An 18,536-nucleotide genomic window follows, 5' to 3' on the forward strand; every position below is an offset into this window, starting at 1 on the left:
ACAAACACTTTTTTCTATGGAAAAGAAGCCTTTGGAATACAATGGAAACGAATGCAAATGATCTTTATTTAAACATGCAAAATGTGCCCAAATATGGATTAGAATTAGGATTTGAAATCTCCCATGTAAAACATGTATATGGTGCATTATATTGAGGTCTAGGTTCTTTTTTTAGAAGCAGGAAAAATGTTTATCCAAATTAACATCATGTTTGTTTACATGAGCACCGTGATGACATTGCGTGAGAGTATGTACTTTATTTGGGGACGTGTATAAATGTCTAAATGGGTTTTGAATGTGGTGACTTTCTTTGATATGGCGAAATGTGTCTTTACTATGGCAACAGCATCACACCAGCAATGAAAAGAGCAGAATGAACGAAGATGCCGAGTCTTCATTGATTGTGTCTCTCTGTGGAACTGAGTTTCAGCACGCGCAGCTTTACTGAGTTTGTGCCGAGTTTTCCAAACAGGCGGTCCCTCGCGGCAAAGGAAGAGAATATTGCTATTTCCTTCAGACTGTAATGCCTCGCTCTAAACCCCGCCGGGCTGATGTGGACTCGCATCTCTGTGTGGGAAAAAGTGAAATTGTGATCGTGTTCCAGTCTCTTTTCATCTTGACGTGAGCTACTGCTAGGCCTGGGCGTGCACTCCTGTGATGGGTGTAGCGGGTTGGTCCCTCTGCCATTCTGGGCATGGGACGGGTAGAAGACATGAAGTGATGACTTCTTCGTCCAGCTACGAATGGGCCCCAGTTTCATGCAAACATGCATGCTATAAACTTGCAATTAATCTTCCCGCTGACTGGTTGGATCCAGCCTCTGAAGCAACAATTCGAATCATTATTGCCCAGTCTGCCAAGCAACGCACTGATCAGGCTACGTCCTCCTTTACCCAGCCTCAAATTCAAGAGACCAATCATGAGAATAAAAGCGTGTTCTGACTTCTGACTCTAGTAAGGAAAATCACAAAAATCCAGGAAAAAGTGGGAGAAAGGGATCAGGCTTGGGGTGCTTGCATCGGATCTTAGTGTGTTCTTCTCAAGTGACTTAGAGCTGGGCTAGAGGGACTCACGACATGCTAAAGCTTCTGCTGGCTGCCCTCAGTGTTCTTGACAGTAATTTAATTGTAAAATTAGCACACATTTGAGAAAGTTCAGTTTGGCTCATCCAACCAAGAATGAGCATCCCAAACAAATGTCAGGCATGCCCGTGTTTGCTCGGAAATACCCACTTTTCACTGGCTGGTCCAACGTGGAAGGCTCTTTGTCGCCTGTGCCCTGCCTCTCCTTCTTTCTATCCCCCACCCTCTCCTGGCCCTCCCTTTTTTCCGCCTCCCTCCTACTCACTTCACCTCTGCTGAATTACCAGGCTGACTCTTCTTCTCTGGGGCAGGATGCATTCAGATCAGCCCACTTTCCGCTGCCAACCTGTCTCTAAGTAACACTCAGCCCCATCTGGCATGTTGAACTGCATGTCCACTTTTGTCAGCTTCCCTCAACCTGCCTCTGTCTCTGCAGCAAAGCAAAGCAAAGCAATACTGAAGCCGCAGAGTGCTACCTTTTGGTTTTGGACACCGGCACACCCCCCACCATGATTACTAAGTGTCTGAGCACCCTGGGGTGTGAAACTCCCAGGCAGTTGGTGCATAGAGCCCTCCTTAAATTCAGGACATTAAGCCAGGCTTCCTGGCAGCTAATAGCCCCAGGGCTCTAAAGCTTAAATTAGCCCTGCAATAGGATTTAATATTAAATTGGATGAGGAAGTTAATCATTTGAAACCCCGAATTGTAAAAAAAAAAAAAAAAAAAAAAAATACCCTACTAGTTTGATTCCCTTCCAACATGTTACTCTACTACAATATACAATATCTTCTTTCTTGCATAGATACACTTCTGTTTGTAGTGTGTGAAGATGGTTACTAATGTCTCACAGCTTCTGTAAAATAATTAACAACAAACAACAATAAATACTAATGTGTGGTGAAACTATATAATCATCTATGACTTCAAATAATTGAAATACTGTAATCCACGCCGTGAACCAATCACTTGGAATCTTTCCTTCCCAGCATGGCAATTTTCTAGCATTTTAAGGGAAATTATTTAGTGATTTTTTTGATTGATTTAGAAGAACGTCATTTAAACAGACAGGGTAACATAATGGATACAATTACCTGAATAATCAACTGTTGTCAAATATCAATTTCATTCTTAACTGTCCAATCTTTTAGTTAGCTGTGTTGTAGCAGTTAAAGGCGCCATGTGTTTCAGCTAGCTGCCATAACCTGCAAGGTGCCTGTTACCTAAGGAGATGTTGGGCCGACAAAATGCTGTGATGCGTAGTAGTCATCATTGTTTATTATTAATGTACTGCGTCATCACTTATCATCTATACTTGTATGGTAATCTTGGATCACAATGGCCGCCGCCATGTTGTAATGAATATATTTCTTTAATGTCTCTCTCTAATGTTGCTCTCTTTAATGTATTTTGTCGTCCACTATGTGATCTTCTTGACTCATTGCGAGTTAGATTTTCTAACTATGCCGATGATACCCAACTGATTATAAATATCAGTGGGAACTACGAAAAAGACCTCGGTCTCATTTCTAGGATTTATAATACCATTCAAGACTAGATGTCCAATAATGGTATGTGTCTCAACGTGGCCAAAACCAAGCTTCGATTTCTGGTTCTGCACAGGCGCAGCCGAAACTGGATGACTCTTACTCAAGTTTGGTTATCCAGAACCAGCTAGTAAACACGGTTTCAAAGGTCAAGATCTTGGGAGTTGTTTTTGAGGCCTCTCTAAACTCAGAAGCCCAAATCCAGCATACCACAAATAAGGCTCAATACTTCCTAAGATTAGTTAGGTTAGTCAAACCGTTTGTATCAGAGGCTAATTGTACCGCTATAGTTAGCGCATTGATTATGCCACGTAATGATTACTGCAGCGCTTTTTTGGCTGGTAAGGGGTGTAACTAATGCTCAAAACTTTGCAGAATGATGCTGTGCACATTTTTAAAGGGGTCTCCAGAAGAGAAGACATTGCGGAGTATCTTAAAGATTTGCACTGGCTCTCAGTAGAAGCCAGGATCTGTTTCAAAGTATGCACTGTTGTGCATAAATGTGTTTCTGGAGATCAAGCAACTCTGTTCGTTTGGCCCTCCTGAAGAGCAGGCGGGTGAAGAGCCTGGGAAGATCTTTTCAGGCATAGGTTGTATGTCCGTGGAATCATCTTCCAAAAGATTTATCTACAGTAAGAAATCACTTAAATTTTAGGAAACAACTGAAAACAGTCCTCTTCGATTAACATCTCTGTCTTCTGGTTGATTTTCCCTCTCTATCTTTTGCGCCCTGATGCCTGCAGGCTACCGGCGCATTATAAATATAAAAATAAAATAAATTAATTTATACCACTGTTGATAGCTCTTTACTGTGTTCATTACACATGACGGCTACACTTTAAGAATGATATTCACATAGTAACCTTGCTGTATCAATAAAATGCATGGCGAAGTACTGCATGACAAATGAGGAAACCCCCAAAAAATCATGGTTGTTTTTACTAGATAGATTTTTTCATGCTTGGCAAATTCTGATTTCTGACATACAGACCCTCCCAAATGTTTGTTGGGGGCATATTGAAGGAAGGAAGTTTAAGGGCTTTGCCGTCTTGTGTCCTCTTGGGCATGGCATCAAGATACCTTGGCTCACCATGATATGAGTACATTCCAGACATACCTCCTGGTGCACCCAATGCCTCTCTACAGTTGTTCCTCCTTTCAGGGGCTGTGCCCCATAGAATATAGTGTCTGTGAACAATTTGGACCAATTGGACACATAGTCCTCCACCTTTTCCTTCTCATTCCTTCATGAGCCTCATATCTATCTTCCACCCTCATCAGAATTATCTACCTGATTTTACTCCTCCCTACCACAACTGCATGTTCTATCATACTCCTCCTTTGCCTCTCTGACAGGCAATGCACTTCAATGCCATAACCCATGGTAGGAGGCGCTGTACAACTGCAAGATAGCATAACATAACATTTACAGACTCCACATATTTAAAAATTCATCAATTTGCTACATCCGCTGTCGTATCCAAGATATTATTCATCACTTTAACCTATATCATTTAATATTATGCCATTCTATGGCTTAATTCCATTACTCTTATTTAGTCTTGAAAATGAATATGTATTCCCACTAATGAGTTTATTATCAAAAACAGTATAGGACTGTCCCTTAAACCTCTGCACTAAGTAAACCAAAAGTCATGAAACATTTGGCCCTTCATTGGAAATTGTTACCCAATGGGGCAGCTTCAATATTATTTTTGAGACAGCGTCTATGGCTAATCATTCTAGTTTTGATGTTGCATGTTTGACCAAAATACTTAAACCAGCAAGAGCAGATGATCATGCATATGGCATTGGTACTGTCCCAATTAGTAAAATCCTTAAGTAGCCAGTCACTCTCTACACCTATATTTACCTGTGTAGATTTATATCTTAATCGAACACCATGAACACTTAACACAAGTTTTCACAGTACCAACCCAATCCAAACAGCTATAGCAGAAAGACTTCAAAATAAAAGAATACCAAATCAAGTTTGAGACATAATTATGTACTTTACTTAAACAGTAAATAATGCAATTTACTAACTAGGAAATACCAACCATTACCCACCCCTATGGAAAGAACACAGAACATTCACAACTTGTAGACAATAGCACTCTAGGTACTTGGGCAGGGATGGTCAGGCAAGCAAGTTCAGCAATGTAACTTTAAAGGATATAGGTTTTCAAAAAATGGTGTAAAAGGGGCATAGAAGTCACCAAAGGCCTCTCAACACTACTGTGTTCTTGGTCGTGGTTGGTTTGATAGTATTGAACTGGGCTTCTCTCTGCTTTCCTTCTGGTCAAACAGGGCCCGAGATATAGCAAGTCACGTTGGACCAGGTGGCAAGTTGGCATTGAGTTGCCTTTGCTGTCCAAAGGTTCCAACACTTTTGGGTCCGTTTTAGACATTGTTACTGCTGGTTTGAGTCGATGCAGGACACAATGGCTTCCAGTTGTTCGAGTCGGGTTGCGGCGTGGTTTCAGGTCGTGCTTGAAAAACCGCTGTGTCAATGGCTTCTGCAGCAGTGAGCTGTGTTTAAACTAAAGCTGCTGGTGCAATACATTATCAAGCTGGATCAAAGGATGCAAGCAGTGGGTTGAAAGATTTAAAAAAGTGCCAAAAGTAGCACTGAGTGCCCTGTCAGATAGGGCATCAAACACAGTATGAGGTAGTTCAAAGCTGTGCCAGCAGCATTGCAGCTTCTCCTGGGCGTCTGGTTGCTAGGATTCATGGTTTGGGGACTCCAGAGCAAGGTGAATCCTTTTTACTCTGCTCTTCCCAGTCCAGGGAGCTAGGCTAACCTATTGGGGTTCCACCCCCTCCAATGAGGGGCATGGTTCCAGTGCAACTGGCAGAGTGGTATTTCTTGATGTCAACAGCAGGCACCTCGAAGGTTCCCTGGAGATGGTAAGGGAACATAATTTCCTCCTGATTTGCATAACATCTATCTTCTTCTTTGGGGCAGTGGATGTATTCTTTTTTTTGTCCAGTTAAGTGTCAATGAAGGAGTGGGAGACCCCTTTCTTATAAAGGCAAATTGTTACTGCAGACTGGACAAAAGCAAACCTTCTATAAGAGCTTCAATCCATGTTGCTCTGTTGCTCTAACAAGTGACCATTGCCTTCTTGCATCATACTCAAAGTGCCTTGTACTGCAGGAAAAGGATGGGACATGAAGGAAAATGATCCACACAGATTTCAGACTGAGGTCCAGTTTAACCTCAAATGCTATTCTAACTCCACTCACTTTCCGTGCCTGCAACTGCAAATGCTCTTTGGTGTGGGGCTGGCCTTTGTAATGTGAGTACCCTTTGAAGGAGAGTTCCCAGGAGATCTCCTGGTGGGAGCTCCTGTGGTTTAAGCGGAGGTGTTACAAAATAGGGGTGAGGCCGGGCAACACTTCTTTAAAACACATTCAGTGTTTAATAAGACAAATTTCTGGCATCCTCCAGAAACCCAATTTGTGCTGTATCAGAAACAAAACATCAAACAATAATCTGTATGTAGTAAAACCCACTGCATGTTATATATAACTCTTAACAATATAAACTATTCGTTCAATTAAAGTGAAAGTCTTCATGATTTGATTTGTTGGCTGTATTTTCACAACAGAGGACAAGGAAACTGCAGCCAATGCATCCTGGACCCTAGAATCCATCCTCAGGGCTGACTCTACAAAAACATCCAATGTGTGGATCAGTAAGAATTGTCAATTTGCCATCCAAAAAAATGTAATTCAACAGGAAGTTAACATATATCCCTACCTGTCCTTCTCTGTCAACCAACACACTGATGAACGCATGAATATCTATACATATTTGGAACATGAAACACAAAATGTAAAACCTCTCTGATGTCAGTCACACTTGCTCCATCACTATTATTCATTTGAATTTCTTAGGTGAATCACAAATAATAATTATTGTCCATACCTGATCTTTACAGGGATACTCTCCTAGTTAGTTAAACATTCTCCTTCCCAAATCTGTGTTACACAGCAAATCCTATTCTGTCTATACCAAATACATAGAACATGATAACACTGGATTGGCTGAAAGGTTTTTATCCAAAAACAATTGTTAACTCAGCCACTATGAAATCTCAAATATATTCACCCATTAAAGATATAAATACCATTTACAAGCCGTTACTATTTATATTTATTTTTATATCAAAAAGATTGCACACTGAGTTGCAATCATTGAAGATAATCAACTGCTATTTCCAATTAATTCTAAGACATTTTCTGGTCACTACTAGCATGCCAACTCATCAGAAAAAAGTCTGACTGATTTACCACCACTGAATATAATCTCTTCCTGTCTTCCCTGAATCATTTAAATACTTTTTCTAGTCAATAGTAGCATTTAATTTTTCCCAACATAATGAACACTGAGATCCAGGCACTAAATATACATTTTCCCCTTTCCTCTAAAGAATTCTATGAATGGTTTTGCTGCAACTTGTATTTTGTCCTGTCCCGAATATGTCATTAAAATAAACCCCAAAATATAATCTCCTCCTTGCTCCAAAGAATGATAGGACTTGTTCTTGACACTAATAGTATTCTTGCCACAAAAGAGGAACACTAAATCACAGCCTATTACTATAGTCTCATCCTGCCTCCAAAGTAGCCTAAGCCATTTTAAATAGGTAGTTTATTTCCTATTAACAGCCACTGAGTGAACTCTCCTGACTCCAAACTATTCTAAAACATCTTCTTTGCAAGTATTTACTATTTTGCATTGCCATAACAATATGTTGCACTAGTTACAGCTAATACAACCTCCTCCATCCTGCAAAGCATTCTAAGCAATTCTTTAGAATTAGTAGTCTGTCTCATCCTTATCTAAGGTAAATTGAGTTGCATCCACTGAATAAAATCTTCTCCCCTTAAATAATTCTTTGAAGACCTTGTCTATGCAAGCAACACTCATTTTCTTTCTCCACAAAAAGGGGCACTCAATTGAAAACAAGGTAGTTTACTCCTGCCTCCAAACTATTCTAAGAATGTTTCTTTGTAAGCAACTACTATTTTGTCTCACCACAAAAGGATGGCACGCTCAGTTACAGCCATTGAATGCAGTCTTGTGCAGGCCTTCAGATTCTGAGATGGCTTCTCACTGTTTTAGTCATGTAAGGTGGTCTCTGGGAGGCAGTAGCCAGTAATCACACAAAGTAAGTGCTATCCTTTTTCACTTTTCTACCTCTCCATTCATTTATTACAATTGTAATGCTCTGACTCTCCCATAACTTATCACAATTTTAGATTGTTAGCATTCCCTTGTCTTAGGGCCTTATTACGAGTTTGGAGGCAGCCATGCCCTTAAAAAGGGCATGGCTGCCTCTAAACTCGGGTCTGTGTCCGTGGTCCCTGAATGGGGAAATACCGGGCCATTCCGATTTTGGAGGGCCTGGTATTTCCCCATTCAGGGAACCCGGACCCGGACCATCCCCATTCGAGCCCCCATAGGGCTCAATGGGAATGGGAGGGAGTTTACAAAGGGCCTGTTAATGATGGGCCCGTTGTTAGCTCCCTCGTTCCCTCGCGGGACCCACAAAGGACGTCTGGTCTGACCAGACGTCCAGAGCGGGTCCCGCAAGGGAACCTCGTAATAGGGTGTAATTGGTTTAACGGCGCCGGCACCTTTACCAGCGCCGTTAAACCCATTCCGTCTGGGTCGTAATGAGGCCCTTAGTCCTATTCATTATCAACCTTTCCCATAAACTAAAGCGTATTCCCTCACCTTTTCCAACAAACTCTTATACTGCCTAACTAAAGAGATCACACAATCAAACCCAAACCACCAGAAACTTCTTGCCTGGACCTGATTATATTTATGAAATCTTGAGTCAACCGAAATGCCTAATATTCAGGTGTATACGAACGAATACGTGCACATGTGCAAATAACACAATTTCTGTTTACATGTGGTATAGAACGTCTGCAGTATGCACTGTTTAAAATGAATGGACATTTTTTACTTCAACCCATAATTTTATTTGCATAGGACCCTGTATGGGCAAGGGGCACAGGACACCGAAAATGGACATATTTGGTGTCTAAGCTCAAATGAGTGGCACCCATTACCCTGCACGGGACATTCTGAGACAACAGCAGACAGTTCACCAATTGGTTAACGTATTTCACACCTGCCACTCTCTATTCACGTGAGGAGTCATTATTTCCTTTTTTGTTAAATGTAACTTTCAGATAGAAATGTGTGCTGCTTCCAAACTGCTGTGTCTTCCCTGTTTCCGGGAACTGTTTTTGTATGGGCTTTTTCATTAGACAGCAGGTTCCAGACCACATTTCAGGCATACTGTTCCTTCTGCCAATACAGTTTAACATGTTTATTTCTGCATTTGTTGAATACGCTGCAGTGTGGCTTTCTTTTTGAGAATCATTTCAAACTGTACCATCTGATGAAGAAGTCTGTGGAACTTCATAAGATAATGCTTTCTTCCATATCTGCATAGTATTTTCATTTAATCCAATAAAAGCAATCAAAACCTGCATCTCATGTGATTTTAAAACCGGACTAACACAACATTGGACTTTTTTCTTTGAGCCTACATTTACATACATGTTTTCATCTTCTATTAATATAAATTAATCAGGCTGTTTCAGTGTATTTTGTATTTTGTCTTCTTCACCAGGTGTTCATATTTTTGGTCTCTGCTCCACTGCCCTCATTACCGATATCATACAACTCTCTACTGGGTACCAGGCACCATATTTCCTCACAGTTTGCAAGCCTAATTATACGTCCTTGAACATATCCTGCAAAGAAAATTCATACATTTTGGAAGATATTTGCTCGGGCTCAGATCCAGCTCTTATAAATTCTGGAAGGTATGATATTGTTTATTTCATTTGTCTATTGTACAGTATTATAATGTTTGATGTTTGAAATGAAAACCGTTGTGTATGATGTGTAACTTTTACAGTCGTGCGATTGCATTCTCAAAGAACTGGGAAAACGCAAACATGTATTCCTCTGAGTTGTCTATTTAATATTGTTAAATTTTTCATCATCAGGTCCCCATGATCAAGCATCTGAGATCTTAAATCTAGTCTGGAACTGTGTAGGGAAGGCTCGCTGACATGATATTATTTTGACTGACACAGCAGTTTGAGCTTCTATATGATAATGTACAACAGGTGTTGTATTAAAAACAGGGAAACATACATATTGTTATGACCCAATTGTGTTTAAATTATTTTATATTGTATCAAGTGTGAGCACCATGCAAAAAGGTCAGTTCCAACACTATGGGCCTCATTACATGGAATGCAGTAAGGGTTTACCGGTACCGGTAAGGGCACCGGTACCGGTAAACCCTTACCGCCTTACTACGAGGTCCCTTTGCGGGACCCGATCTCAACGGCTGGTTTTACCAGCCGTTAAGGAACGGGCCCGCAAAGGAACCTTGGTGCTAATTACGGTACCGCAATTTGCGGTACCATAATTAGCTCCTTCCCCATTCCTATTGAGCCCTATGGGAGCAAAAATGGGAATGGGGAGGTGCCTTGGTGAGTGGGGAATTACCGCCCCCGCTCACCTTGGAGTAGGGCGGTAATTCCGCCATCCACCAAGGCGGACACGGTAAAATACCGGCGGCAACCATGGCGCTAATAGCGCCATGGTTACCGCATTCCGTGTAATGAGGCCCAATGAATGTGAAAAGGACATCGATTTCTCTGACGAGTTGACTTCTGCCCTACAGGAGTACGAGGATGTGTAGAGGTGAAATCAGCTACTCGGCCCTCACACTTCTACAAACCAAGATTCAGCACAATCAAGAAGGTAAAACAGGCACAGTTAGAAGAAATATACCTCTTTGCCTTTTGAGCTTTTGCAGCAATTTGGACTGAGGGAAGGCTATACTCTCAAGAGAGGTGTCAATATGATTCAGTAGCAACCCAAACAGTGAAGTATAACAGTCTGAATCAAGGTTCCATAAAAATATATATACTTTAATTAAACACGCCATATGCAATAATACATAATTAGAAAGTAATACACAACACCCAAAAGAACACAGTATAAGCACATATAGCAAGATGCAGCACTCTGGGGAATGAATTAGCAGTGAAAGAAACAGTGTTCTTTAAAAGGATATGTTCTTGGGTGCAACAGAGATCAAAGTGACTTAATCAGTCTCTAGGGCCCACAAATTGACCCCAGGGGCAGTTAGTAGTCAATAATACCTTGCTGTGATTCATGGCGGTTCGACCGAGTCAAACCAGGCTTCGAGATGTGCGACTGGTTCAAGCTAAGTTAGGATGTAGCATATCATGTTGATCCAAGCAGAGAGCTCGTGTTGGGTCAGGTCGAAAGCAGTGGCTCTGAGTGGTTCGGAGGCAGTGTTCGAGAGATGCAAGTTGGAGAGTTTAGTTGGATCAATTCAGGGTCGAGCCAATTCGAGACATTTGGTAACCACTGGTTAGGGTCAGTGAATGATACTCCCATGCTTTGAGTCGAAGGTCAGCAATGTTTTGAATTGGTGATCCTGATGCTCCGGTGTTCATTTCTACGAAGCAGCAGTTTGAGGATGAGCTGGGTTGTGTCGGTGAGTAACTTTTGGTTCAAGTCACTGAGTGACACTCCAGCAGTTAAAGATGGGGTCCAGCGATGAGCAGTGGATTCAAGCCACAGCTGTGACAGGCTCTGCAAGGTACGATGCACCATTGAGCTGTTACGAGATTCAAGAACACTAGTTCAAAGAGTTTGGTTGAGTGCCAAAGGCAATACAAGTGGGTCCTGTGTTTCGAAATGCAGTGAATATGCTTTAACCAAAACATTAAACAGGATCAAGGTGATGAAAACAGGGTTCTTGGCTGTTTCTGCTATCAGGATGCTGTAAATCCCAATTCATGGATTCAAGGAGTAGATTAATCCTTGTACCCGGTCTCCCAGACCCGTGGGAGACTGACACACAACTGGACGGCTCTTTTAGCACAGTGAGGTCCTGTGTACCATTGTATCTGACAGAGTCTTATCCCAGCAGCAGTTCACCCCAATGGCCCCTCGGGATAATTAGTGGTGTCCTTGAATCCGCCTTGGACACTCATGGTCTCATCACGAGTTGGGTGGTAGCCCTCAAATGCAGTTGTAACGCAATTACCGCTGCATTTAAGGGTCCGCCCAATCATAAGTCTGGCAGCATTTAGCCCCAGCTCTAAGCTGTGGGTAAATGCGTCAACTTAATGCCCAATTCTGGGCACAATTAGCCTGTCACTATTAACACGTGCTAATGGTGCCGAAACTGCCCCATATGGGGAATGGGAAACACCCATTACCACCCAACTCGTGATGAGGCGCTCAGTCTTCACCTCACTGGCAGAGGACTGGAAAGATCTACTCGGCCAACAGATCCAATGAATTCTTGCTTAAGTATTTGTCAAAAAGTGAACTAAAGAAGGATTGGGAGACCCCTTCTTTTAAAGCAGAAAGCCTGTGGCAAATTGTACTAAAGCTAGGCTGCCTTAGGGGTCAAATCCCTGTTCTAGGTACAACTGGATTTTGCCTTCTGACATCACACCCAAAGTGTGTTGTGCTGCTGGAAGTGGAGAGAACAGGAAGGAAAGAAAGAGGAAGAGAGAAATACGATGGTGGGACCTTTCTCCAGCTGTAAAGAGCTCCCTCTGTCTACATTAGCCCTGCTACTTCCCTACTTAATAGAATCAAAGGCCCCTCTGGTATGCAGTACCCTGGTGTGAGGCTATTCCTTTTGTGAATGGGTGTGCTCTTCGATTCCTGTTCACAGGACAGCTTCCTGCAGAGTGGCTGTCTCTCTGGGAAGGATAGTGCCTACCGTCACAAACAAAGAAATGCAACCCACAGGGCTAGTTTTTTTTTTTTTTAAATAATTATCTATTCCCTTTGTTATTTTATACAACAAAAAAGACAGCATTTCCAACTATTGAGAAAAAAAAAAAAAAGAAAATGCCCTGGATAAACATTGTAGTGAATCGCAATTTAAATATGAGCTTCCAAATCGTAGTAGTCAGAGGTTCTTTGAGATTTCGTTATCAAATAAGTTTTGCACGGCCCCTATATTCTCTAGGTTTTGCACTCAGATGGGCCGTGAGTCTATAGTCTAACTCTATGTTGTGGCGATACATTTCATCTTTCATCCATTGATCACTCATAGGTGGAGACCCCTTTCACAGGCCATTGCCACTTTTCTCTTTGCCAGTGCTAATAGCAGCCCCACTAGGCATTGCGCATGCCCTGATATGTTATTTGTGTACCCCAAGAGCGCCACTAATGGTGAGGCTTATACCAAATGTGTAAAGGTGTCTGGTGAATGTGCACATGTCTTACACTCTTCAGAGCTGTCCGGAAAGAATCTGCAGAGTGTTGCTGAGTGCATTATGTTTGATGTAGGTATTCATAGTGTAGTCATTTGTATTGAATATTGAGAGCTATTCTCCTCGTCTGCGCACAGCAGTAATGCCATACCTCGTCGGGAATTGGAAAGCCCAATGATTCTTCCCACTTCACATGTGCTACATCTGACCATCCCAGCTTCTTTTCTATAATTTTCTCATATAGACTAGAAACCAACTTCTCTGCTTCCTCTGTTATTGTTGCAACATGGAGTAGAGGCGCTATGTCTAGCAACTTAGGGAATGTGGCAAATAATCCCTTTAACGAGTTCCTGAACCTAAAATATATATCCAATGATGATGTACCTCCCAATTCCCTAAACTTGTCCAACAAACTGTCCTTGGGAAAAGAGATCCTGGAATCGAGACAGGCCCAACCTCTTCATGCAGTGGGTGTATCACTTTCCACTTGTAAGCACTACTCCAGGAATATGCATCACAGGAAGGAGGGGGAAATACAAGACTTCTGTGTTTGGTTATTGTTTTATCCGCCAGCACGCCGTACATGTGCACTACACAATGTTTTTCATTCCAACCATGCCTCAAGGAGCCATTGGCAGCATTGCTCTCAATAGTGACGTTGCCTCCATAGCCCTCTCCAACTGCACATGAGGTCTGTTTGGATTGGGAGCATACCAGTATGACAAAAATTTGACTTGTGCCGCTATGTAGTAAGACCCAAAGTCAGGAAGTGCTAACCCTCCCCTATCCAACGGGGCAATCACCTTTTCCCATCGCAACCGTGATTGCTTAACTGCCCAGATGAACCTAGATACTATAGTTTAAAACTCACTAAAGAAGGATCTCGGAGCAATAAGGGTAAAATATATATGGATAGGAGTACCATCTTGACCAAGGGAATCCTTCCATATATCAAAGGAGGGAGCTTCATCCAGAGGTCAACTACACATTGTGCTTGCTCGAACACCCTAGGATAATTTCCTTTCCAGAGGACCTGCGTTGCGCACGCCAATTCTATCGCTAGATATCGAGCACTGATCATGTGCTACTAAAACCCCAACCCATCTGGATATTCCTGCTGTTAATCAGTAAGTGGAAATAGAATCAACATTTTGGGGTTAATTTTAAGATCAGAAAGCCTTACAAACTCCAGGATGTCCGACATGATAGGCTGCAGATTAACCACCTGATACTTGACATATAAAATCATGTTGTCTGCATACAACAATACGATCTTTCTATGCAAGTCTAACTGTTTCCCTGTGTGCATATGTTTTTCCCAGATTAATTTGGTTAGCGACTTAATTGCTAAAGCAAATAAGAGAGCAGACACACTTGTCTTGTGCCCCTACCCAACCCGATACCTGTCCATTAGTCCAGATTCGTGCCATTGGTGAAATATATAACAGTGACACCAATGATAAGAACCCTTCCCCAGCACCAATACGCAAAAGTACCATACATATGAATGGCCACTCCACAGAGTTAAAGGCCTTTTCTGCATTCAGTAAGGTGACTGCTACTGAGATATTCTGTTCTACTGCTGACATCAACCCAAATATAAGACGCAGCCCATACAGCGTGAACCTACCCAGAATGAAGCCTGCCCGATCCGCCTTTATGCACTTTGTCATTAACAGCACCAGTCTAGAAGTGAGAATGCTGGGCAAAATATTATCTATATCAATATTATTATCTATATTAATAAGCGAGACCGGCTAATAAGATGAGTACTCTGTGGAATCCTTCCCAGGTTTCAATAGCACTTCTTCTCCCATTGACTACAGTAGTATACCATTGACCAAGGCTTGTTTATATACCTTCAGAAGGTACGGAACAAGGTTCACTGAGTAGGCCTTATAAAAATCTGCCGAGAGGCCATCTGGTCCTGGTGTTTTTCCTGATGGCAATGCCTCGATCACTCACTGGACTTCTTGCAGGGTGAAAGGTCCGCATAGCCACTTCATTTCCTCTTGATTAAACCAATATAGTACTATTTGGTCTAGAAAATCGGTAATGAGAGCCTGCAGAACAACCATGCATGTCGAGTACAGGTGCGTGCAGATATCGCATTACGTATGAACAATCTCACTATCCGTGTATTTACCTCGACTGCACCACCTTTTAAGGCATTTATATGCGTTCTTGGTTTTTCGACTCTTGCCACCCTAGTGAGGGTTTTATCCCTCACTGTACCCACCAACAGCCACCTGCCTGTTCAAGAATGTAACCTCTCTCTGTGCCATCTCATTACATTTTACATGTGAACAGAGGATAGCACAGGGGCAATGAACTGATCTCGGAAGCAAGACCATGCAGAGCAACAGAGGGTCAAATTCCAGTTCCGTGCTTGGAAACTGAAATACAGGTACTCAATATTCTGTACTTTTAGCTATATGTTCCCCTCTTATTACGCGCTTAAAGTACTCCCATAACACAGAATATGCAGCAAAAACATTATTGACACACTTGAGTATTGTTGCTGCTCTAAACACAGGATCTGACATTCCCACACTTTTAAATATCCATCTTGATCTGTTCGGCAATTTTTCAGAAAAGACTAGTCATACACTCACCAATGCATGATCTGACAATGTGCGTTGCAGTATATCACAATCTGGGACCCAGTCTGCCTCTTTAGTGGAAATGAACCACAGACCAGAACGTTAACCCCTTTTATTTTGGTGCCTCTCTCACCACACATCGCACAATTCATATGTTAGGCAAAGCTGCTGAAATTTGATTAGTAGTTTTAGAAAATCACCTGTGTATCCCACCTGTTACATCCCACTCAGGGTTTAACTCTGCAATAAAATCCCCAGCCCAGATTATCACATTGGTTGCTTACTTCAACAGTTGTAACTCTATCCACTCTAAAGTTTCTAGCATCTCAGTATTTGACCACAAAATAATTAACCAGCGTGATGGTGTAGTTATGTATAACACTCGTTACTATGAAGGCTCTATCTACTGCATCTATTGCCACTTCAATGATCGAAAGCCCAGGGATCCATGTATCAATATGCCCACACCTCTACAATAATTCAGTTGAGAGGAGAAGTAACAGTGACAACCCCATAGCAAACCTTGCTTTGTCTGTGGGCATCAAGTGAGTTTTTTACAGAAACACAAAGTCTGCATTGTGTTTTTTTGTCTATAGTAGGACCATACAAGCTTTCAAGGGACAATTAAGGTCCCTATATTCCATGTAACAATCTGTATCCCTTTAGCCATTATCATTTTGTAGAGTAAGACACCAGGCTTCCCTGCTGCAAAGGCCCTGCACTACAATTGGGTAATAACTCATCCATTTGCCCCAGTTCAGTAAGCCACATCCTCCATGCAGTAAGGTATGCCTTGTGCTAATGACTCTGATAAGAAGAACCTACGATATACTGTTCCCAAATACTGGTCAAGAAACAAAGAATATGAAACACCCAAGCACCACAATCCACCACCGGGTTGCCACCCCCACACCCGCCCCCACGAGTAACCCCAAACCACTGGTATATTATCCACCCCCAGTGAACAATGCAAACAATGCAAATTTGCCTGAGGGATTCTCGAGGGCTCAACTACCCCCACCAACCCAGTATATCAGCATCAGCATACATCATTCAATACACTTTAGGGCTTCAAATTGAAGATGTTATGCTCACTGTCAATCATTGTCACTGCTCGGTGACGAGATCGATCCACATCTGCCCTTGGGTGTCTCAGACCACTGAGGCATTGAGTCAAGAAAATCGCTGACCTCCTCAGGTGTTTGGATGAACACTGCTTGGCCCTTATATTCAATGCACAGCTTTGCAGGAAAAAGCATTGTATACTTGATTCCTTTCTCTCTTAGCCTCTACTTGACTCTATATGTTCTCCTGATGGCTTGAACTTTATTGGAAAATCTGGGAATAACCTTATCTGCTCACCTTTGTATCTCAATATTTCTTTTCTCAAGAGTGGCGAAGGGCAATAACTCTATCCCTGTAATTAAGCATTCAAGCAAATATCAGTCTTGGTTGAGCCCCAGGAATGGGCTTTTTCCCGCCAGGGATATGATGCACATGTTCTACCACAAATTCCGAGGAGACACCATCTGTTCCTAGCACTTCCAGCAATATGGACTCCCCCACCAGCTCCATAGCTCCAGCATCAGCTGACTCCCGGAACACCACTATTCTCAAGTTGCTCCTCTGTGACCTCGATTCCAAATCTTGTTGTTTGTCAGACCACTCCTTCGAGTCTTTCCAGACCTGCGCTATGTCCCTCTCCATCGTGAAGGCCTCATCTTCCACAGTTGACAGTTTTGTTGCTGCTTCATCCAGCCTGTCTCTCTGCTTGTTGAGGCTGACTTTCATGTGATCCACCTTGCAAGTCAGCTTGTCAAGCTTGTCCTAAGAGTGTATGCTAGTCTTCAACTGCATGAACAATTCTTTAATATCATGTAGCATACTCTGTGGACTATCGGACAGAGCAGCTTGGCTCTCCATGGGGGTCAGCTCCATCCATATCCCCTTCTTATCCTGAGTGGGAGTCTTAAATGGAAGTATTGTTTGAAGTTTATCTCTCTTTCCCATTGTGGACAACAGTGATGCCGGGGTAGAACACACTTTACCGGAGATAATGTCAGTTTTCAGTCCCGAACACTGCACCAAGAGGTGTGTTGCCTCCCCGACAACAGGCCTTCTTCAAGGTATGACAATATATATGCACCAATAGCTCAAGTTCTACTCATCAAAGGCCAGATCGAGAATCATTTCAGCCTTAGGGCTCCTCTTGTTGATCATCTGTGTTCACCAGCTGCACACCAAGCACATAGCACACCCAGATGCTAGCATGCCACTAGCCCCACTTTTAGCTATCAACTCCAGGCAGTGATCTTAGGCCTCTCTCTTCAGAGTATGGCCCTGCTGCAGCCCCTTCACATATCTTCTGTGTCACCACACATGACGTGTTATTGCTGCGTGAGTGTTATAGGTTGTGACCAATGTGCCACCCGATCCTGAGCATCTTCTCACCCAGAGTGCAGGGGCAGTGGTCCAGTGGCCATCCAGGATATCCACTATCAAGGCAGCTGCTATCCCCCTGGGCGTTTCGTGGGTCTTAGCAAGCTGTGAAGCGGTTTTGCACATGCCGAGGCCAAGTGTTCAGGCAATCTGCCACCCCAGTTTGCCAGTCAACCACCATCAAATATTGTCACAAGTTATTCAGAGCATAGAGCCCAGGGTTGTTCACCCATCTGCTGGATGTCCCTCATCAAAGGCCTCTGTGCTGTCATGTTTGCCGTATCTGGAGATACAAGAACGATATGGGCCACTTCCACACCTGTCCCCTCATTCTACCTATCCACCTTCCTACTGACAATGCACCCAACACCCCCGAGCTTGAACTGGCCACTGGATGAAGTGATCAAGGCTGCCCTTCAATTCAGCTGCAATTGTTTATCAGTTAATACACAGTGCATGTCACCTTTAGGGGAGCAGCATTAATCACCAGTCCCCTCGGGCATGCACGACAAGTCTCATCTCACAGTATCATCCGGCCTCACAGA

At 42.7% G+C, this 18,536-nt stretch overlaps 1 protein-coding gene across 1 annotated transcript in view; it reads left to right on the forward strand.

Moving 5' to 3' along the window:
* Nucleotides 1–18,536, forward strand: part of PLPPR4 (phospholipid phosphatase related 4) — a 538,006-nt gene that overhangs the window by 435,480 nt on the left and 83,990 nt on the right. Inside the window, exon 4 of the mRNA XM_069641535.1 lies at nt 9,289–9,484. Coding sequence (XP_069497636.1) covers nt 9,289–9,484 — 196 coding nt within the window. The remainder of the gene's footprint in view (nt 1–9,288; nt 9,485–18,536) is intronic.

The sequence above is a fragment of the Ambystoma mexicanum genome, chromosome 1q (assembly GCF_040938575.1).
Source record: "Ambystoma mexicanum isolate Mex_15411 chromosome 1q, UKY_AmexF1_1, whole genome shotgun sequence".
Taxonomy (NCBI): domain Eukaryota; kingdom Metazoa; phylum Chordata; class Amphibia; order Caudata; family Ambystomatidae; genus Ambystoma; species Ambystoma mexicanum.